Source organism: Oncorhynchus masou, chromosome 29 (assembly GCF_036934945.1).
Source record: "Oncorhynchus masou masou isolate Uvic2021 chromosome 29, UVic_Omas_1.1, whole genome shotgun sequence".
Classification (NCBI taxonomy): Eukaryota; Metazoa; Chordata; class Actinopteri; order Salmoniformes; family Salmonidae; genus Oncorhynchus; species Oncorhynchus masou.
This window is the reverse complement of record NC_088240.1, coordinates 42,924,179-42,947,133: the sequence shown is the minus strand read 5'-3', so window position 1 is coordinate 42,947,133 and position 22,955 is coordinate 42,924,179. Positions and strand designations below refer to the sequence as shown.

The window sequence follows — 22,955 nt, the reverse complement described above, 5'->3', positions numbered from 1 at the left end:
GACCATCTCTTAAGTGTTGCTGCAGACCAGACCAGCCCAGGCCACAAACACACACCCTCTATGTGTTTTCTTCTCGTTGGACAAGATCCGAGTCCCAAACGGCATCCTATTCCCTATATGGTGCACTACTCTTGACCAGAGCCCTGTGGTCCCTGGTCAAAAGTAGTGCACTATCTAGGGGATAGGGTGGGACACAGACAAGGAGAGAACCTGCTTAAGCCGTGTGCCAGTTAGCCCAGTGCAACTTTAAAACCTCCATTAACGAGAGGCGTACGTGGCTATAACTCGTAATGTACTGCCCCTCGGTCTAATAGTGCACCAAAGAGTGGTGTGTAAGTGTATTATTATTCTTGTAAAACTGTCAAACGGAATGCTACCTCATGATTCAAATGCAAGTAAACAGGAGCTTTCGGCATTTCGGTTTACCTTATAAGATCATAGAGTGGGTAACAAATTTGGAAGCGCCGCTGGGATTTCTTTTCATGTGCTCACCGGCGCATATTACTCCAGCAAAATGGACAACGAGTGAGAGATAGAAAGATATTGGAAAGGTAGTTAGCTGGCTAACCCGTGAAGTTATGGATGTACACGCGGGATGATTATTCATGCACACTGTTAGTATTGCACTAGGTGCTGCCGAAGTCGAGTACAGGTCGATAACGCTAGGAAGAGATAAAACGGTCTGGTGAGACTGGACTGGGGGATAAGAGGACTGGCTTGGGTGCCGATGTTATTCCAGCCCTCCCTCCAGACAAGGCAGTAAATAAGCTCTTGGAACCGTAAAAGACCAGATGGCCCTGCTCCAATGTGGATCTTGGGCCCGAAGCAAAACAAACAGAACAATAATGCTGAACCGATGCTAATAAAATGTGGTCACCGCAACCAACCGCCCCAGAGAAAGGGAAAGCAGCGAAAAAACGGTTGCGTTTTCGCTCTAGAGTGACGGGGACCAGCTGTGGCATTGGAGAGGAGTGGATCGCGGTCAAACTGTTCTAAACCCACCAAAGAAACCTCAAAGCCTGGAGAGAAATTTAAGCCCCACAGCAATGCTAACCTGTCAGAAGAACTAGATCCTAACAGTTCTGAGCTGGGACAAGGTTTGCTTTGGAGGGGGAGCTACACAAACGTTCTGTTGAGCCTTAAAGGGGCAATCAGCAGTAGAAACAATAACATAGTGTCGACCTCGCCCCTGTTTTGGTAAAAAGCTAAGGGTTGGGGCTGGAGAAATGGAACCACTCTCAAATTCATAAACCGAGCTATGGATGCAAGGACTGACCATCCATGTTTTGAAACTATACGTTTGTTTACATTTACTTTGATTACAAACATTAGAATAGAACAAGCTTTGATTCTGATGGGGTGAGACAGTTGAACTATGCTCATGAGGGATTTCTAATCAATATTCTTCAAGAGTCCAAAAACGGTTGTTGCAACTGCTGATTGGCCCTTTAGTGCAATAACCGTAATCTGTTTACCTGCACTGGTGCCTTTGAATGACTCAAAGGTCATTGCCATGACGACGATTACAGTAACATCCCACTGGGAGCCTGCAACGCCACTCTCCAATGTCCCTTCTCCTCCAATTTACCACTGAGAGTAATGACTTGGTTTAATACATGGAGGCAATGGAGGAGGATAGAGAAAGAGGAGAGAGAGAGAAGAAGAAGAAGAGGAAGAATGGAAGGCTACTCCTGGAAAAGTTAGGGCTGGGATGGTCTCATGTTTCAGTAGCCAGTAGAGAGGGTTGTTTCTTGGGGTCAATGGGCAGGTCAAAGCGAGTCTGGAAGTCTAAAAAGAGGCCCTGGCCCTGTAAGGCTCCCTTTTCTCCCTCCTCCCCGGGACCCCGTCACCAGCCCACATCTGAAAGTGGTTACCCTCACACCTCTCCCGACAGGGTCACCAACAGGCCTAGAGAGATCGCAGGATCAATGGAAATTGAGGAATCATTTGAAGTCGGGGGAGGAAGCTATTGTCATAAACCAGCGAGCTCTGGGGTTCGAGTTTCACGCCGGGTGTTGGGCAAGAGGAAAAACGCAACGCCACAACACCCATTGATAAGGAGCTAGAACACACGGCTCATTAGTTGCCTTTGACTGGCCGTGAGCGGACGTCGTATTTAAACACTGGTGATTGGCCAAACCCACTGTGTTTTTCCATTGCCTTTTCTCATTGGGTGTTTGGCAAGAGCCCTGTCAGCCTTTGAACAAGTGCAGATCAGTCCCTCGTTAGTGCAATGACCCGTTCAGCGAGTTGTAATGGCACGAGAGGGAGAAACGCAAGGCAGCGGAGACGAAAACAGATAAAAGAAGAGAGTTAAAACGTTGCTAATCAAAATGGCCGGATGCAAGTGTTTTCATCAGAGTCTTTGCAAAAGGTCAAGTGTAGTGGAGTTGGAATGCAGCGTAATGACTCGCCAGCGGCAGTTTGATGTGGCGGATAGAGAGGGGGGGGGGGTTGTGTGTGTTCACGGATGTGTGTGTGTTACGTAGAGATGCTAGTCTGCTGCTGTATTTGTTTGTGAAGTCAGAGGCAGTTATTCAAGCAACACTAAAAATGACTTCACTAAAACACGAAACGAAAATGTATTACCAGAAGTGATCATTGCTCTCTCATTAGCCCAAGAATAAGGTGTCAAATGTAGACATACTAGGAGTTAAGACAGGTCCACAATCGGGGCCAAATGTCTAGATTGGGTTTACAGCCCCACTGCCTCCCGTGTGACTGTAGTGTGTCCATCAAGCATTTTACTGGGCACTCCACAGTGAGAAACATATTCCTCCATTTTATTGCCAGGTTAAGACTAGCTTTGCTATAGTGAGCATTGGGTTTCCTTTGAAAGTGGCTTAGATTAGCTTGGGGGGGGGGGGATGATACAAAGCGGTGAATCAACTTTACGCTTTGAGTGTATAATCACTAAAGCCTCTCTAGTTAAATTTCTCATGAATGATGCATTGGTGTCGATGCCAGTCAACTCTGACCTCGTGACTAATTGACAAATGTTCTCAAACAGATGTTGCGCCCCCTCCTCCAAATTGGGGTCTTTAGCAATTATTTGATAAACAACAGGCCAACATGCCAATTGTTGCTAGTCGCTGACGAAGTTATCCCTGATGTTTATACTCTAGCTACAGTAAGCATGGTCCATTTCACCTGGCCCTCTCAGGCTTAAGCATTTCACTCTCTTTAGCGAACAGAAATGTACCAACGCTGCATAAAAGGTCACCTGCTTTGCGCGATACGTAGTTAGCTCGTTAAACTAGCATAGCGTAATCAACTGGTGTCAGCGATTGATCCTTCGCCCCGACCAAGCAACCAGCAAACAATAGCTGTCTTGAGTCTACTTGAACAAGTCAAATTCCTCCCACCCAGTGTTATGGTTTCACCGCCTTCCCCAGAATTTGTATTTTATTTGTTGGCTTCCCCCTCATGCATTTGAAAGCCTTGCCACACACTCAAACAGATCGATTTGGATTTAAGCAGGCAGGCAGCAACGGATAGAGTGATAGTATACTGTCCTCCAACAAAAGCTCTTCTCTCTCTTTCTCTCTCTCTCTTTCTCTCTCTCTCTCTCTCTCTCTCTCTCTCTCTCTCTCTCTCTCTCGCTCGCTTTCTCTGTTGGAAAAAGGCAATGGTTCTCTCGCTATGAAGATGGGGGGATGAAGGAGAGGTGGAGAAGAGGGAGGAGAGGTGTGGTTAGAGGGGTTAGAAACTCAAATAAACGCCCTGCGTCACGGTGGATGCCGTGGGGAGCGCCGTGTGTGTCATACCTGCCAGGCAGGCCCGTAGCGCGCTGACAAGAGCCATTAAAGTTTATAGGCGTGCGGCACAGCTGCTCGTCAAACTGACAGACAGACAGCCCACCGAGTCCCCCGACCTGGCCCCGTGTGGGGACCCCCTCCCTGGCTATGGTGCAAGGCCAGGCTGGAGGTCTGGGGTAGTGGGGTAGAGGAGGAGGTGGTAGTGGTGGAGAGATGACTGGGCTGCTAGGAACTGGAAGTGATCCACTGAAAACCACAAACACATTAGTGGGCACACATTCATGGAGCCTTGGCTCGTTCCTATGAGGAACGAGAGAAAATAAGATCAAAACTAGACAGAAGGATGAGTGATAGGGACCGAACTCAGCAGTATTTGAATGGTTTAGCAGTGTGTCACAGCTTTTTTAAACGTGCTTTGAGTGTAAGGTCCCTCTATTTGGTGGGCGTCACTTAGGGCTCTCCGGTGGCCTGGCATAAGTGACGCCTAGATTGAACAAAGTGCTCTGTTGTCTGTACGTGCATGTGTGCACTGGACCAGGGCCAACCCCTGATCTTAGTACTGACAGACCTGCGCTCTGAGGCCTGTTCCCTCAAAAGGTGCTGGAGTTGCATGACTGACATCCATGTGCACCACCGCTGCTCAAACTCAAGGGAGTGAATGATAGGACAACAGTATGTGTGTGTTTTGCAGTACCACAAAACATTATGAGATACTGTACAGCAATGCAGGTTCGATTGAGGGAAGCCCTCCCAAGGTGTTGTCATGTTTTGAAAGAAGATTAGAATATGTAAGGCTGTAATACAGAGGCCAAGGGGCTAGAAAATGTTGCGTGTGTGTGAGTGAGAGTGTGAATGATTGTGCGCACGTGTGTACACATGCGTGCTTGCACACTTACTTGCACACTTGCTTGCTTGTGTGTGTGTGTGTGTGTGTGTGTGTGTGTGTGTGTGTGTGTGTGTGTGTGTGTGTGTGTGTGTGTGTGTGTGTGTGTGTGTGTGTGTGTGTGTGTGTGTGTGTGTGTGTGTGTGTGTGTGTGTGTGTGTGTGTGTGTGTGTGTGTGTGTGTGTGTGTGTGTGTGTGTGTGTGTGTGTATGATGCAGCTTGTCGTGCCACAGCCGGATTAAAGTATCCCTCTCCTTAGACTGGCCTCTCCCGTCGCCCTCCTTACCCCCTCCCACCCTTTATTTGTTTTAATTAAAAGAAAACTTCCAGCCTTGGCCGAACGGGACCGACCGGCGATCCCTTTTTCCTCTCTTTCCACTCGTCTTCCTTCTTCTAGTGTTTCAAGACTTTTTCTAGCTTCTCCTCCACTTTTCAGTTTTGAGCAAGGTTATGATAGGGCAAAAAATACAGCTGCCTGCCTTTATTTCTTTCGGTGTTTATACATAGAAGTATTTGGGTTTTTTGGGGGGGTGGGGTTCTGCTCACAAGGTGAAAAAAGCAGCACACACTGTGAGCCAGAGGGAAATGGAATCGTTCCGGATTGGAAAGGCAGCTTGGGGAATGCCCCCGTTTCCTCTCTCCTCTCCTTCATGGCTTCGTCTGACTCTCTGAACAGAGTATTCCCATAGTGTGTGTGTGTGTGTGTGTGTGTGTGTGTGTGTGTGTGTGTGTGTGTGTGTGTGTGTGTGTGTGTGTGTGTGTGTGTGTGTGTGTGTGTGTGTGTGTGTGTGTGTGTGTGTGTGTGTGTGTGTGTGTGTGTGTGTGTGTGCGTGTGTGTAAAGTGGGACCCAGCACAAAAGCACACATTGTAGCCTGTGGTGGAGAGTAGCTCCTTGAGTGGGAGGCTGCAGTGCATCTGTGAGCCTATTGTTATTGCGTCCAACTGTTCTCCACCGCTGGGCTGGCTGGCTGGGTGATTCAACACTGGGCAGAAGTCCACAGTCAGAAGTAATCAAGTTAGGATCGTCAGTTTTTTTGTTCCGCTGTTGCCGTGTTGTATGTAGCCTGTCACTCACTCCAGTGTGTATGTGTGTCTCTCACCAGTTGGATCCTATCCCTGAGGAGGTGATGCAGCAGAGGCCCAACCCCAATGCTGTTCACTCCATGGAGAAGGTGCTGGAGGCACACAGTGAGTGTCGCTCTACTCTACTCACACAGGAAATGGCCCCACTCTATGTGCTACAACCACAAAATGATTCAGGGGTTTCATTTGCAAGTGTGCATTGACCGTAAACTCTCAACGATGGTCTTAGATCGGAAAAGAAAAACAGCAGCACTCAGCCCTGGATGACGAAAGTTGTTTGACCCCTGGTGTAGTTGCTCTATGTTATAATCTTGATCCTTTAACCTTTCACCTTTGTCCTGTCCTGTAGGTAAAAACTGGCGCTCTCTTCAGCGCGGGGCCTCCACGCTGGGCTACTCTCTGAGCGAGGCTTGCCGGGTTGAGACGGAGGAGGCCGAGACCGTCACCGCCATGGCCTCCCTCTCTGTGGCCAACAAGCAGAGGAAGTATGTCTCTCCTGTGTGCGTGTGTGTGTGTTTTACACCGAAGGTCACATCGACCAAAAGCTTAGCTCTTCAGTACAATAAAAAAAAACATTTTGATCCAACCTAGATGTGCAGAGGTTTCTGATACTCACAGGTCTCACACATTCCTGCAGTTGACATGTGTAGTGTGGAAGTGCTGCCTGTGACAGGTGTCATTGTCCCTTCTTTCTCCAGGAGCGAGGAGGAGCCTATGGAGGGCTGACCATGCCCCCTTCATCAATCAGAGACCCTCAAAGGTCTCCAATTTAGGTCTCCCATTTAGTACTCAGCCAACCTCCATTTCAATTTGACCCCACCCCTTGACCCCACTCGCACCCTGTCTAGGAGGCGCACCAGCCCCGGGGGGGGGCAGGGGGCAACGTATAGAACGACTCGGTATGAAACGGAAATGGAAGACATCACTATCTCACTCGCCCCGAGTGTTCGGACTAAAACACCCCCGATGTGTGGTTCCGTCTCTACGTGGGGAGGCAGAACACAAGGAGCGCCGGGTTTCCGGGTTTTGTCAGGTCTTTACTCCAGGACCGGTGGGATCTAAGGTGACTTTGAATCATCCCACGCTGGCAACATTGAGTGTCTGTGCTTCTTTGGAACAGACACACTCGCTACGTTCGAAGTACTGCTCCAGACACAGAATTTCCCATTTAGCCATCTCCTTTCATTTTTTTTGCTTTCTGTCGTTTGTTCCTTTGCCCTCTTCCGTTCACGAAAAACCGCAACCGAGCCCTGTGATGTCATTACTACTTTGTTTTACGAATGTTTGATTGTTACCATTCATGAAAGACTTTGAGAAAGGAGAGATGTCGCAGGGTTTGCTGATATTTCTTGGCACGTTTCTCGATTGGCAAAAATCAGGCGTTTCTTTTGTTTGTTGCAGAAGAGGAAAGGTATGGAGCGAGGAAAAGAGAAGGGGAACACGATGGACAGGTGACCCGGGGCCTCATTTATCAAAACATTGTCTGAACCTTGCGGGCGCCAGTTTTCACGCAAAGATTGGTGTTTATCCATTTTGAACTCGATGGGAAAGTGTGCGTATATCTACTGAAATCTCAGACCATGTGCACTCACAACTTCTAGTGGTTCATCAACTGTATTGCAAGCAAATATGATTATTTTTGGGGGGAAATTGAGGTGTTTGAGGCACGGGAATTTATAATAATGGTAGGCTAATAAAAACATTAAAACATAGGCCTAATGATAAAACAGATGCTTTTGCCGTTGGTAAGGAGATCACATAGCAGCATGTTCCCTAATATATTTATTTTACTTTTATTATATAGACCTAAATCATAATCATATTGCGGGACATGTCTCTCCTTTTCTGACATGACTGGTTTATTTCTGCTACACAACAAATATTACACTACCATTTAGCCATCTCTCATTCAATAGCCAAGCATGCTTGAAAGTAAATAGACTGGTAGCCTATGACAGTATAGCTAGGCTAAAGTATTCTTGTGCGACAGGATCGCGACATCGCAGCCCATTTCATCTCAGAGACGATGCCAAAGTAGGAAATATAAACACAATCGTGTATTGATGAAGGAAATATTGAACAACAACTCTTATGTTGCATAGAAGTCTGGGCTCTGAGCAGCATTTACTTTTCAATTGTTCAATAGACAATCCATCTTGCCGAATACATGGCCGGTGTTTGGCACGCACTATAGTTTAAAAAAAAAAAGTCACTGCAAAAGATGAAAACATTCGGGCCACACCTCTAACAGAAATGTGATCACATTTACCATTGCACTTTCTTTTAGTGACTATCACGGCCCAGTTCCAATGTCTCTTCATCATACAGCAGATTATGGTGTTTTTGTTACCAATAAAGGTGAATGGAGGGCATTTTGCCAGGCAGGATTGTAACGCTCGTTCACCAGCGTGCAAATATAGTATGGCTCTGATTAATCAATGAAAACATGCGTATATGTTGCGTGCAACAGTTTGATAAATCCCAATCATTTTGTTCTGCACACAAATCCTAGAATGTCTACGTACGGCAGGATTGAGTAAGAAATGTATGCAATGGTTGATAAATGAGGCCCCGGGTCATCTGGTTTGAGATGACAGACTATAAAAAGACCGTGAGTTTGTGCCTTTTTCAGTTTCTGCCTGGTGGATTTCACGATGAACTCAAGACCAAGAGCTTTGCCTTAAATTTGTTTTGGAGGGAGAGAGGTGTGCCCTCCTATCGCTCTCACGTCTCATCTCCTTTTGTGGTAGCGAGACTGGCGGTGCCAAAACGGTGGCACATCGACTGGAGGCCCTTGGCATGTTTACCCTGACTTCCCTGGAGCCTACTCTCCCACCCTGTCCCGTTTGACCTTGTTGTCAGTGCTTGACCTGGGCAGGAGCTCCCCGCAGCTGACTACCGGCACACAAAATCCAAGTCAAACACTACTTGTCGTAACCCCTTTACTATCGTTTAGAAGGCAGTTGCCGTGCTACACAGGGACTGACATGGTTGAGTCTTTTTCAGTGGAACGAGAGCCTTCAATGTTTGAAACGTCAGCCAATGATGTGGCTTTCTTCTAGTATATAAACCCTATACCAAATACACGCCACCTCTAAGAAAGAGTTAGCTAGCATGCACTGTAGTCTGTTCTAGAGAGATTTGCCATTTTAAACTAGAATGCTGTTCAAAAACAGTAGTAGTAAGACAAGAAATTATGCCAAAGCGTGACGTTGCTATCAGCTCAATAGTCTGTTGCCACGTAGTATTGTAGCCATATAGGACAGATATTGCTATCATGACTTTACGTTCAAAAGTGTTCTCTGTGAGGGAATTATAGCAGTTGACCAATTTCTATCTTACACACCTCACCCTTCAAAACGTTCAGACACTCTTACCTTCATCTAGGGGCTCTACCCACAATTAGCCGTTCATTTGGCTTTGTTCACAGAGATAAACAACTCACGAGTTTTTGTTACCATGGTGACAGAGCAGTTAGACAGAACAAAGATAAACAATCAAATCTCATGAGTCTTTGTGTTACCATGGTGACAGAGCAGTTAGACAGAGGTGTACCACCTTTGTGAGTTTACAGAGGGGAGCAAGTGGCACCCATATTCTCTGACATTTGATCCACGCTCCTTGTTAGGCACAGCTGCTCACCAAGTGTCAGGTGCTACTGAGTGTGTGTGTGTGTGTGTGTGTGTGTGTGTGTGTGTGTGTGTGTGTGTGTGTGTGTGTGTGTGTGTGTGTGTGTGTGTGTGTGTGTGTGTGTCACATGTCACGATCCAGTGAAAAAAAACCTTTATACATTGACACAGTCACCATAGCTACTGCTAGGTGTGTGTTTTTAGGTACAGGAAAGTGTTTTTAACCTTGTGTGTGTGAGACGCATTAAATAACTGTGTCTCTAACTACATACATTTGACTTAGTTCACAAACACCTATAGCTCAGAATGCAGAGAATGAATGAAAGTAGTGATCTCTGAATACATTTTTTTGAAACCCCCCCCAACTCATGTTTCGCCTCCTGGCAACTACCTTCGACATTGTTCCATTGACGTCATAATCACTTTTTCCTACTGTTGGTAAACGAGGAAGAACTGAGAAGATTCTGCATTGATCTTTCCTTGAGATGTTTCCACCACGATTGTTTTGATGACTACTCCATCCGTGTGGTTTTTACCCATCGTTGTCTCTTTTTCTTCTTCTTTCTGTTATGTCCTGGTTGTCTTTAGAAGTGGACTCCAGTGTCTTTGGTTTTTGTGCTTTTGAGTTGTTTTCCTGCCATTTTGTATTCGTTTGAGTTCTTTCTCTCTCTTACACTTTGTGCAGTTCCTTTTCATGGTGAAAGGTTCTGGGGTTGTGAGGGGTGGGATAGGGTATGTAAATATTTCTACTTTGTATAATGATTCCAACAATTGTGTATTTACTATGCTGGCTGTTCATGGTAGATTTATATATGACAACAAATCTATAAGTATATTATATATTATAAGAAATTGCAATCTTGTTTTGGGAAAAGAACATTTGAATTGCAAAGTGATATGCTCATGTTTCATTCCCTGGTCTGGTTCGGCCCTTCCTTGTGTCGCTGAGGGCACTGTTCATTATCCCTGACTGCCATTGGCTGAGGGTTCAGTACAGTAGCATCCCATTTGGTGTCAGTCTCTCTACAGTGTACACCACTGACCTGGGCTCGAGTAATACTTCCTGACACTACATAGAGGAGTAGAAAGGCTGTCCCCAAACAAGGGCTTAGGAAAAGGGATAAGTCGCTTGTCTCTTATATTTAATTTCCTTCTCCATTCAGACATTGTGACAACCCACCCATGTAAACATGGGGTTACAGTGGAATTTCACACTCTTATGTCGCTAACACTTTCTAACCTGCAACCAAACACTCTAGCTGTGTTTTGTCAAAAACCTTCTGTATACTATCTAAGGATGTGTAATTCAGAAGCAGTAGCGGTGCGTGGATAAAATCACCGGGGAAGCCAAGCCAGTAAACAAAATGCCATATTACAACTTATGTGTTGTGATAATTACGTGGTTTGCTCTATAACCTGTTAGTTCATATGCCTTGCCACCGTGATATATATATAGGCCTAAGGCCGAGACAATAAGGAGACAAAGTGGCAGAATAAATTCAACCACAGCTTTGTTTCACCACAAAACCGTGGAGCAACATCTATCCAGTGGAACATCTATCCACCAAGTGTATTGTGACAAACAGTTACATGATCTACAGCATGGTCAATCAAGTTGATGTTTCTGACATTTTTGGACTACTAAACAACTTGATTTAGGACACCGGAGAGTTACCCAAGTTGCAAAGAAAACAGAAGATGCCTCCACTATTCCAGCACCATTTCAACTTCAACATTTAAAAATCATCAAATCACCTCTGCTTAGTCTAATAAAGTGACAACTAAAATATTCCAAAAACCATTCAGCCCATTCAACGTCAGCTAAATATGATGTGTCTGTCCATAGTACTGATTTCTCTGTGTGTGTCTGTGTGTGTGCGCGCGTGTGTGCGCGTGTGCAATGAAGTAGGAAAACAAACATGTTGACTCACCCTACTTGTAGAGAAACGTCAATGCCATCCCCCTCTCTTGCCGAAACGGTTTATGACTGTCATACAGTACACGTTTTTAGTTTTTGTTGTCTTAGGCTGCCTGGCTAAAATGCTTTGTCGCTAGCCTAACTTCCTTTCATGGCTATCAATTAGCCAGCTAATTAACATTCACCAACTACATCTAGCTATATATTGAACTTCCATCCTCTCAGGCCAGAGGCACAATGTCAATGTATGGTTAGAACCGAATTGCCATTATAATCATTGGCCAGTATGGATAATTAAGTAAAACCACAAGTCCAAATCCCTATCTCCATCCATGACACATTTAGGAAAGGGACACTTTTAGCTAGCTAGCTAGCCACCAGAGGACAACAACACAACGAGATGCAACAATTCAAGTTTTTTTCTGTCAATGACATTTGGCTTCATTTGATGTGATTAGTGTGAAGCAAAATCCAAACTGACTTCCTTAACACTTTTTTTGGTGTGCCAGGACCATTCACAGTTAAGCTCACTCAGTTTAGCTCAAGGCTGATTGGCTGTTATTGTGTAAAAAAAAAATCAAGGAAGGTAAATGCTCACTTGCTTCCCTTACATTCAATGCTATGGGCAGCAACAATATCATACTCTTTTTGACCAGACAGCATCGGATAGGTGGCCTACACATAGAGACAGAACGGCACTGTTTCGCTCGCTTGGATGCTTTCTCCGGTGAGATACATTCAGCCTCTTGCGAATTGAAGGAAAATGATGAAACACAGAGAGACGAAAGATAAATTATTTTATATGTTATTTTTCTTCAATTTTGGGGGAAGCCCGGCTTCCCTTTGCATTCATGAATACACGCCACTCTTTCTGAAGGGCCTGTCTTGGAATGACATGATAATTACACAAGGGTTTCCCTATAATGATTAATCACTATAAGCCCAGGAGTCGTAGTTAACCCATCAAAAGCCCCCCCCCCCTCACCCTTTGACCTCATCCAGCCCAAACTGCTCCTCTCTGACGGCTGAAGCAGATGTCTAGTGAGGTCAAGGGTCATCTCAATGGATCCAGTCTCAGCCAAGGGGGTGGAGTATGAATTAATAGTCGAGTGTGCGTCACAGTTGTGGTGGTTGTTATTGTATTGGGGCACAATAGTAACCGATCATCCAGAGCTCTCCCAGAATGCACCAGCCTGAGCAATTGGTAGTTATGGTTTCGTCACTTGTATTCAAGCAATCTTTCTCAAAGGGACTTTATACTATCTGGTTATCATAGTGTCCAGATAGTCATTTGAATATTCTCGTGCTCTACAGACATTCCATTTGTTCGTTTTTTAAATTTGTTTTATCGTCTGTGTTTTTTTTTTTTCGTTTTTTTCTTCTGTTCTCACAAAAAGGCCTGAGGATTGTCTGTGGGTTTTTTTCTGCACCATTCCTCTTCCACCATCTCTAACTTTCTCTGCATGGTTTGTGTAACCGCATGCCTGTCTCTGTCCCTGTAACTTATCTGCACAAGGGAAAAAAGCACTGAATGGACAGAAGTACGTTTTTATTACAGCATCAGGATTCGGGAGCGAAGCATGACACGAGAACTTGTTTTTTTGCAACCTCTTTTTTTTTCCCCTCTCCCACAATTGACGATGAGGAAGAACGGCGCTCCATGTTGGTCTGACAGATGTGCTTTTTACACGTAAAAAAATAAAAAAAAATAAACAGCAAACGGAACGACTTTTAACATTTTACAACATCTTTATCTCGCACTTGTGACATACAGACAATAGATTTTATCGTATTTGTGCACAACAACAAACACACACACACACACAAAAAAAAAAAACATTTTAGGGAAACTAAACTGCGGAGGCAACAGGAGAGACCAACTCATTGTATCATTTGAAGTTGGGACGGGGAGAGTGTTTTGTTTCCGAGGCATCTGGAGATATCAAAGGGCTCTGTACCCGATGAATGGTCTATATCGTCGTCAGGGTTGTCCATTCCACTTCAGCCAGTAATATCTGTGACCACTGTGGTAAAAAAAGAACAGTTATAGGTTTACAAAATGCATCTGTTACGAAATGCATCTGTTTTTATATTGTTTTCTTTTGACTCTTGTTCTCTCCATTGTTACAGAATAGTACCCCCCCCCCCTTGGGACCTTAGCTCTAACATTTTCTCTTTTGACATCTACACTATAAAGTATAACGTTTTGGAAAAACCACGATGCCTTGTTGTTGTTTTTTCCCCCCCTGGGGGCTTATGGTCAGATGAGTGGTTGAACTAAAAGGGGAAAAGGCTGTCATGCAAACTCGAGGCCCATCTTGAACCATACATGAATCATACACCCAGATACTGACAAACTTCAGGACCATGCATTGTTTCAGAAACGGAATGCGTGAAATGAGTTAACACAAAGTGCCTTTCATAAAAGGCATGAAGCATCTGTGTCGCTGAGTGCTTGGCATTTAGCATGTCTTAGCCGCTCTGATGTTGCGGTCAGCTTTTTGTCAATAATAGTAATTATATGCTTGCTAACATTTTGTTCTATTTCACACATGTACAAGTGTATATCATACAATTGTTTTTTTGCATATCCCACTCTCCCCTAAGACACCCTCACGGCCAGGGATCAGTCATTATTGACGGCAACCCTGGAGCAATTACATTTAAGTGCCTTGCCCAAGGGCACATCAGCAGGTCTTTCACCAAGTCAGCTCAGGGATTCGAGCCGGCGACCTTTTGGTTACTGGCCCAGCGCTCTCATCCCAATCCACACTTCAACCGAAAGATGAAAACTAGTCGACAACCTGTGAGTATTTACAAAATTGTTCTGCAACCGGAACTAAACATTGATGTTTGAATAAAGGTATACCTTCCTTCGCCCTTAATCCCAGATCCGGGAGGGAAGGATTAATGAACCAAGAAGCCAATAATCTCTTTTTCACTTACCTAATCCCTTTCAGATCAGTGACTAAGGTCAGAAGGAAGGATGAATCTAAACTATTGGAACGGGCCTCAGACCTGTACAGTAAGTATTTAGTATTCCGATGTATGGTAGCAGTAGAGGCTTAAGGCCTCTGCATTCTTCCCAGCCAAAACAGTTCGGAAGAGTTTGCGCATATATCATGATTACATTTCGTGACGTTTTATTTTCAGCTGTTCCGACACACAACATTTTTTGCTGAGGCAAGCCGAAGTTATTAGCCAAAGTCTACACCCCTTCATTGGTGATTGGTCAACAGTAGGGATTATTCAATTAAGTCTTTGTTGTCATTCAATGGAGGCAACTCGTTTTCATGCAAATTGTTTCGTTATGAAATGCTGCACTAAACAACCTGAATGTAAAATTGCACAACGAAGATCTCCTCGGAAAAGCTGCTAAATTAATGACAAATTTCTTGAGGTATTCTCGATTAATTCTGACTATATTGAGGAAGTGTATACTTGCTACGACGTCTCAAAATGGAAAAACAGTACAACTGCCACTTTTTTCACATTTTTCAAGTGAAGGTCCTAGGCGTCAGCCGAACTTAAGCATGTGGACACCTTTAGGTCCTAGGCTTCACAGTAGCCACAAGCAGGCTTAGCCACCCATTTGGAAGGGCCAAAGGTCAACCCCAGTGTCCAAATAAACACAAGTGAGTCTGTGTTTGGAGGAAGTTGGGGTTGGGGGGGGGACATTAAAAAAAACACTCCAAACTAAAAACAGAACATGGCCTGCCACTGGTCAGTCAAATAAACACAGAGAGAGAGTAAAAGTCCCAATGCTGAGCGGTCTTCTTCCGTCGTCACCTGCCTATACACAAACAATGTCGCTGATGTCGTCACTGTGAAGGTGGAGGTTTCAATATTCATAAATCAATGGAGTTGGAGCACGGTGCTGTGGCTAAGGCAAAGAGATCTGGACACGTCTCGAGCACCTCTATAGGAGCATAGAAAACTGAGACACGAGTGCCAATATTGACTGTCTCACGAGATGTGAAAGAGACCTGTCAGGAGGCTCCGCGACACCATGAGACTAAGAAAGACGACATTAAATCGAAAGAATGCACTCCTTTTTAGGGATCCTGGAGCCCTGGGACAAAGTAACGACTGGTTGCACACCCAGCACGTAGACCAACCGTCTCACTGCGAACTCGTTGACGACTCCGTTTCATCCCACACCGCAGGCGGCTGACCTCTGCGAGCCCTGAAGGTCAAAGAAGGGCCTGGGCTTTCCCCTTTGAGTTACGACACGTCTTGGAACCTAATATGGCCAGCCCACAAAATCCAAAATGGCCGCTTCTATCCTACAACAAAACAGGCAGGGCTGCTGGTTTTGCAGAAAACCCCGCCGGCTATTTTCTCTCTAATCCCACAATGACAGTTCGGTCTGCGGTTATCACTCCCTGTTCCTCTTTATGTCTCGCACTCTGTCTCTCTTCACCCATCCTCCTGCCTCCCAGCATCAGTTGGCGCTGTCATTACCATCTTCCATATTAGAAAAGGCCTCGTCCCTGAACGTAGCTCATCCTCCAGTATTTTTTTAATTGCAGGCCTGAGTGGCCGTGGTGGCTATGGATAAGGACGAGGACAGCTGGAGGATGACAAGCACCGAAAATTACAGATCCCACTTATTGGAAACCCTAACCATGAGACCTACAGGCAATGAGGATCCCATATTTATGACGGGGCCCCGATAGAGACATTTTTGTAACTTGTCCTGCACACACGCACACACACACACACACTGCTCCCCATGGGACAATAAGGAAGGATTTGTTATATAAGTTATATGGTGCGTCAGGCCAGAGGCACAGAAGAGATGGGCCTCCAGGTCACAGTGACTGTGGGAAGATGGACCTACTATTGCAGCACTCTCTCACACACACATTGCTCTTCTACTTTTGGATGGAACAGGGTTTGATGATGTCCCGTGTAGATCAGTTGGTAGAGCATGGCACTTGGGTTGTGGGTTTGATTCCCGCGGCGGACGAGTACAAAAATGTATGCACCCAATACTGTAAGTCACTAAAATGTGAAAAATGTCATGTGAGATGCTTTTCCAATGGTTGTTCATTCCCATAACCGGATGAAGCAATGCTTGTTTCCTGTTTTAGGATGAGTGACCAATGGCAATATCAGAGATTCTGCATTGAAAGGGATTCTTAGTCTGTGAGCAGAAAACCGGCTTGTGTGAGTGCGAGCGCATACCTGTCTTTGTGCGTGTCCTCATGCTTCCTCTCAGGGGCGGTTTAAAAGGACCCACACAGAGGGAGTTGCCACCACTAATTCAACGTAATTTCCTGACAAAGTGAGGAAATGTACATTACCGTTCAAAAGTTTGGTTTTTTTTTTGTCCATTAAAATAACATTTAAATGTATCAGAAATACAGTGTAGACATTGTTAATGTTGTAAATGACTATTGGAGCTGGAAACGGCTGATTTTTAATGGAATATCTACATAGGTGGACATTATCAGCAACCATCACTCATGTGTTCCAATGGCACGTTGTGTTTGTAATCCAACTTATCATTTTAAAAGGCTAATTGAAAAAATGCTAATAGAAACCCCTTTTGGAATTATGTTTGCACAGCTGAATTATGTTTGCACAGCTGAAAGCTGTTGTCCTGATTAAAGAAGCAATAAAACTGACCTTCTTAAAATTAGTTAAGTATCTAGAACATCAGCATTTGTGGGTTTGATTACAGGCTCAAAATGACCAAAACAAAGAACTGTCTTCTGAAACTCGTCAGTTTATTCTTGTTCTGAGAAATGAAGGCTATTCCATGCGAGAAATTGCCAAGAAACTGAAGATCTGGTACAACACCGTCTACTACTCCCTTCACAGAACAGAGCAAACGAAAGATTAGCCAGCTGGTTCTGGAGTTGGATTTGTTATAAGCATTGATCTAGGCATCATTTTCCCACAAATGGAAACCACTGGCCTATCTTTGACTTCACCATCTATTTTTATAAATTGCTGCCGCGAATCCGCCATAGAAATAGTTAGAAAGATTAAGATGAAACTCTGGTAATATGAACAGCTCTTGAAAGATAGCTGATATGTGTTTCTTTTACATTGTAATAGACACGGTGCAACATTTGGAAGGTAGGCTGCTGACAGGCTTTGGCTGCGGTACAGCAAAGTCAGCCCTGCTCATGGTTTGCACAGGGGATGTGAAATGCATGCTACAAATGAAATGTAACTGTAAGTTTCTTGAATTTTCTTTTGCAGGTGCCTTTTGTCAATATCTGGATAGTCACTTGTGGTGTCTAGCTGACGTTACACCAACCGAAGCAGAGGAGCGCATAGTAAAACAAGACATTTGTGGTCAAAACCATTCATCTTGGGGGGTGAAGGGGGGAGCGGGTTTGCAAAAATGTTATCGTTTCACACAATTATACCATTTATAAAATGGTCAGATATATATATTTATATATATATATAGATATTTTTACAGACCAGCTCAAAAATATGTGAAAATGTACACATTTTCTGGTGAGTTTCATTTTCAGCACTGAAATTAAAAGTAGGTTAAAAAAATAATGTAATATCGTAGGAAATGACACCAAATTCACAAGGATTTGCACAAAGTGGACTGTTCGTATTTTTCACTTCAGACCCAAATATATCATACTTTGACAAAAACTATGACTTATTTACTTAAATCGTGGTGCAACACCATGGGTAAGATCTGGCCATTGTCTTTCAGCTCAAAAAAAGCGGATTTCTACTGGTGTTGGCATTTACCACTAGACTAAACACACAGCAAGAGAAGCAAACATGGTTGCACTCCCTAAATTATTAAACTCGAAGGTTTCAACCAAATTCCATTGTTTTAACCTCTCTCCACTATATATGCATGTAAATAAAATGCATATTCAATAATGCCATTATATGCCAGTCATAAAATGTCACTAAAAAAAGGTTTCACTTGTTTTCCCTCAGTCTTCCTGTTCGAGAGACTTCAGAAGTATCACACAGCGCTGAAGCCTTATTTTTCCTATTAACGCTCCACACACACGGAGGAGCCAAGCCTACCTCAATTTATGCCTGTTGTGTTAGCCCAAATTATAGAGGAAACACCACCTTCATCCTCGATGAGTCCAACAAAAAATAAAATGGTGAGAGCGAAAGAAAGGAGGAGAGGATTTTTTTACCCCCTCAGAGTAGTTGTAATTTTAAAATGGTTATTTTAAAATGGCTTACATCATTGATGCTGCAATTCCCGCAGTCTGAAGTAACCTTGGAAAAGGAAAATATTACCACATGCATTCTGTTACACACACGCACACACACACACACACACACACACACACACACACACACACACACACACACACACACACGCACTTCCCAAACTAGACAAAGTTATTGTTTGCTTTAACAATAGCTATAATGATGATCTGTAAGGAAGTGTCTCCCATTGCTTTTAAAGGTAACATGTACTATGTTAAAGTCATCCGACTTTTGTTATTATAATGACAAACCTTTGAAAGTTGACTCAAAACTATTCATTCGCAGGTTTTTCCCAGTTGACCATTGAGCTGCTGCACATATTGCAGATTCTACATTGTTATTGCAGATTGTACCTTTAAGGGTATGATGACACAATGCAAGCTCAGGCCAAGATAAACTGGCTATTATTTAATTAATCAAAAAGGAGCATTGGGTGTGTTTCTTCTTCTCTATTTTTATTGCACTAGATGTTATCTAGATATAATCTCAAAAGGGTGCTATTCATTTTTCCTAATAAGAACGATGTCAGTGCATCGTAGGAAATACAAGATCTAGTAGATGTACTTTATGTGCAGAACTGTGAAAGGACTGAAGATCGGAATATCAATGGTTTTATTCTCGCTTGGAATGATGATATAAGAATTATAACACATCTTTACATCTTGGGGGAACAACTTTGATGGGAGTCGGGGCCACAAAAAAACGGAGCTCATCATGAGGGGCCGCAGTGACTCATAGGTCTACGAGCAAAACATTTTAGCGGCCCCCTCGTGACAGCAAAGCTGAACATTAAATTTAAAAGCTTATTTCCTACAATTCTGCACATTTTACCATGAGGCGTTTTGCCATGTTGCAGTATTAAAGCACCTTTTCTGCAATTCGCTATGGGGCAGAGAGACGATTTAGCCATTTTCTAACTCCTTTCATGCAATTCTACTAATTTTGCTATGGGGCTATCAGGAATCAAGGTAAGATGCAGATGCAGACTGTCAAAGTAACAATGTTAACAGGGGCAGGCAAAGACAGGTCAAGGCAGGCAGGGGTCTAAAATCCAGGGTAAGGCAAAGGTACAGGATGGCAGGCGGACTCAGGGTCAGGGACAGGCAGAGTTCAGTAATCCAGAGATGGAGCAAAGCAAAGAGGTCAGGCGGACGGGTACATGGTCAGGACAGGCAAAAGTCAAAAACCAGGAGGACGAGAAAAGAGAGGCTGGGAAACGATAGGAGCTGACAGGAAAACGCTGGTTAGCTTGAACGAACAAGACGAACCGGCAACAAACAGACAGAACGCAGGTATAAATACACAGGGGATAATAGGGAAGATGGGCAACACCTGGAGGGGAGTGGAGACAAGCACATGTGAAACAGATCAGGGCGTGACAGTATCCCCCCTCTAGGGACGCCACCTGGCGTTCCACCTGGGCGGATACCTGGTTGACTCGGGTGCCGGCGTTGAAAGTCGGTGATGAGGGCCGGGTACACAATGTCTTTAGTGGGAACCCAACACCTCTCCTCCGGGCCATAACCCTCCCATTCAATCAGGTACTGGAAACCCCTTCCCCGTGGTTGAACTCTCAGGAAGCATCTCAACGTGTACGCTGGCTGGCCATCATTGACACGGGGGAAGGCATGGGCCTAGAAACAGAAGACAAGGGGCAGTCAGACATGGTTTTGACTCAAGACACAGAAAAGGTAGGGAAAATACAGAAGGTACAGGGCAACAGAGGATGAACAGCAGATGGGCTAATGATCTTGGAGCGGGGGGGACAGGTCTCGGCATCCGGGGGTGTGGCCATGGCCCTATAGCGACGTACCAGTGCCTCAGACTTGACCCTCTTGGATACCGGTCTGTGCTGCAGAAGCGAAGTGGCCCAGGCCTTACTGAACCCCTCCTGGTAGGTCCTGGTACTCTGCAGAGCTGGCAGAGAGGTCTATGGCCATTACCAAGCCCCCAGGAAGACGTCCCGGGGCAGGCAGAGCTGACTTCAGGCAATGAGTGTGACAGGATTGGCTCCAGCCCACGATGGCACCAGTAGCCCAGTCAATGGAGGGATTATGTCGCTGGAGCCATAATAATCCCAATACCACGGGAACCTGCGAACCAGTAGCAATTGGATAGCCTCGCTGTGGTTCCCCGACACTCATAGGCTGACGGGGGTGGTCTGGTGGGTGACCCGGCCTATAGAGCGCCAGTCCAGTGCTCTAACAACCATGGGAATGGAGAGGGGTTGAGTGGGGATGTCCAGCTCGGACACCAGGGTAACGTCCATGAGACTCACATCAGCCCCCGAGTCGATGAGTCCCTGGAGAGACTTGGACTGATCGCCCTACAGCAGGGTGGCATAGAGAGGGAGGTGAGTAAGGAGAGAAGAACAATTATCTTTCAGACCCACCAGTGTACTCACTCCAATGAATGAGCTAGCTCTCTTGAAGGGACAAGTAGACACAAAATGACCAGCAATACCGCAATACAAACAACTCTAGGTCTCAAGTCCGCGTACGCGTTCGCCTGGAGACAGCCTAGCCTTGCCGAGCTGCATCGGCTCAGGAAGAGGTGAATCGGCACTCTCCGGGGGCTCTTGGAGGGACTCGGGTAAGCATGGATCCATTCGGGGACGTCCAGAGTTTCAGCTGCAAGGTGGGATCCCTGAGTGAGCAATTGGGACGTGCAATCAAACCTCTTCTCCCTCCTACGTTCCCATAGCCGACCATCGATCCGGATGGTTAAAGCGATGAGTGAGTCGAGATCCATCGGTAGTTCTCAGGCTGCCATCTCATCCTTTACCTCCTCCGATAATCCATGCAGGAATGTGTCGAACCGTGCTTCCGGGTTCCAGGTACCCCTCCACTGCTAGCGTGCGGAACTCCACCGTATAGTCTGCCACACTGAGGGTGTCCTGCCAAAGCTGGAGTAACTTCTGGGCAGCCTCTCTCCCAGACACTGGAGCCTCAAACACCTTTCTCACCTCTGCCACGAATACCTCCAGACTGAGGCAGATGGCAGATTGTTGCTCCCACACCGCCATGTCCCAGGCGAGTGTCCTCCCGGACATCAGCGTAATAATATACATAATCTTCGAGCTGTCTGAGGGGAACAAAGAAGGCTGCAGCTTGAAAACGGGTGAGCACTGGGAGGTTCTGGAATCTCTACCATAGCGCTCCGGGGGAGGTAAATGGGGTTCCCGGGAAACCGGGGTGATGGCACTGCTACCAGCCGAGTTACAGAGGGGCTGAGAGGTTACTGTCGTGGTTGGCTGCCTAGAAGGCAACCCACGGACTTGCTCCCGCAAAATGTCCAATGCTTGGTTGTGACCTTCGGCCGTGGACTGGAACCCCTCCATCATACCGCAAAGAAACTCCTTGTGCCTACCAATGGTGTCTCCTTGGGAGGAGATGGCGTAGCGGAGCTGGTACAAGTCTGCTGGGTCAGTCATGGCCAGTTCGTACTCTCAGGAATCAAGGTGAGACCCAGATGCACTCTCAAAGTAACAATGTTAATTGTGGCAACAGGGGCAGGCAAAGACAAGTCAAGGCAGGCAAAGACAAGACAAGGTTGAAAATCCAGGGTAAGTCAATGGTACAGGATGGCAGGTGGACTCAGGGTCAGGCAGAGAGGTCAGGTGGGCGGGTACATGGTCAGGACAGGCAAAGGTCAAAAACCAGGAGGACGAGAAAAGAAAACGATAGGAGCTGACAGGTAAACGCTGGTTAGCTTGAACGAACAAGACTAACTGGCAACAAACAGACAGAGAACACAGGTATAAATACACAGGGGATATTAGGGAAGATGGGCAACACCTGGAGGGGGGTGGAAACAAACACAAGGACAGGTGAAACAGATCAGGGCATGACAGTGGCAGAGAGAAACATTTGTAGTTTTACAGCTAATTTCCTGCTATTCTACATATTTTGCCAAAAAGTGCAGGCAAATATTTGCAATTTTTAATGATAACTGATAACCCAGGTCGGTAACTAGTTCGTGGGCCAGCTGCACCTCAAAAATGTTCCTAGTTGAAGTCGATACAGGAATCAATACAGTTACATATCGTTCTATTATTTTTGGATAATATTATATCGATATGTATATATCCCTGTTTGACATAATCTCTAGTAGAATACTTTTAGTTGCTTATTTCATTATTTTAACCAGTTAACACCAGGGGAGGACACACACATTAATGATTTAGACTGCATTCTTCCTTAACCATTTAGTAGTGTGATCCTGAATCGGAGAACAAACACTGTACGAGATGAGTAGTTACTGTGATGGACGTAACTGGTGAAAGCATGTAAGGAGAGAGGGAGTTGGTTTAAACAGAGAGAGAGGCAGGAGAAAAGGTAAGAGTGAGTGATTGTGTGGGCTCCTGTGGTAGCCTGACCTGTGCTGACCCCAGGGTTGGCCCCTGTGCTAATGAAGAGGAACCCGTCACAGTTTGGGGCTGGGCCCGTGGCCAGATCACGTT

General features: G+C 45.3%; 1 protein-coding gene across 3 annotated transcripts in view; it reads left to right on the top strand.

The window, feature by feature from the left end:
• The window catches only part of LOC135519847 (histone deacetylase 4-like), a 126,213-nt gene extending 112,723 nt beyond the window's left edge, over window positions 1-13,490 (top strand). For all 3 annotated transcript variants that reach the window (XM_064945053.1, XM_064945054.1, XM_064945052.1), the window contains exons 23-25: window positions 5,746-5,830; window positions 6,075-6,210; window positions 6,424-13,490. In XM_064945053.1, coding sequence (XP_064801125.1) covers window positions 5,746-5,830; window positions 6,075-6,210; window positions 6,424-6,451 — 249 coding nt within the window. In that variant the 3' untranslated portion in view covers window positions 6,452-13,490. The remainder of the gene's footprint in view (window positions 1-5,745; window positions 5,831-6,074; window positions 6,211-6,423) is intronic.
• The last annotated feature ends 9,465 nt before the right edge of the window (window positions 13,491-22,955 follow it).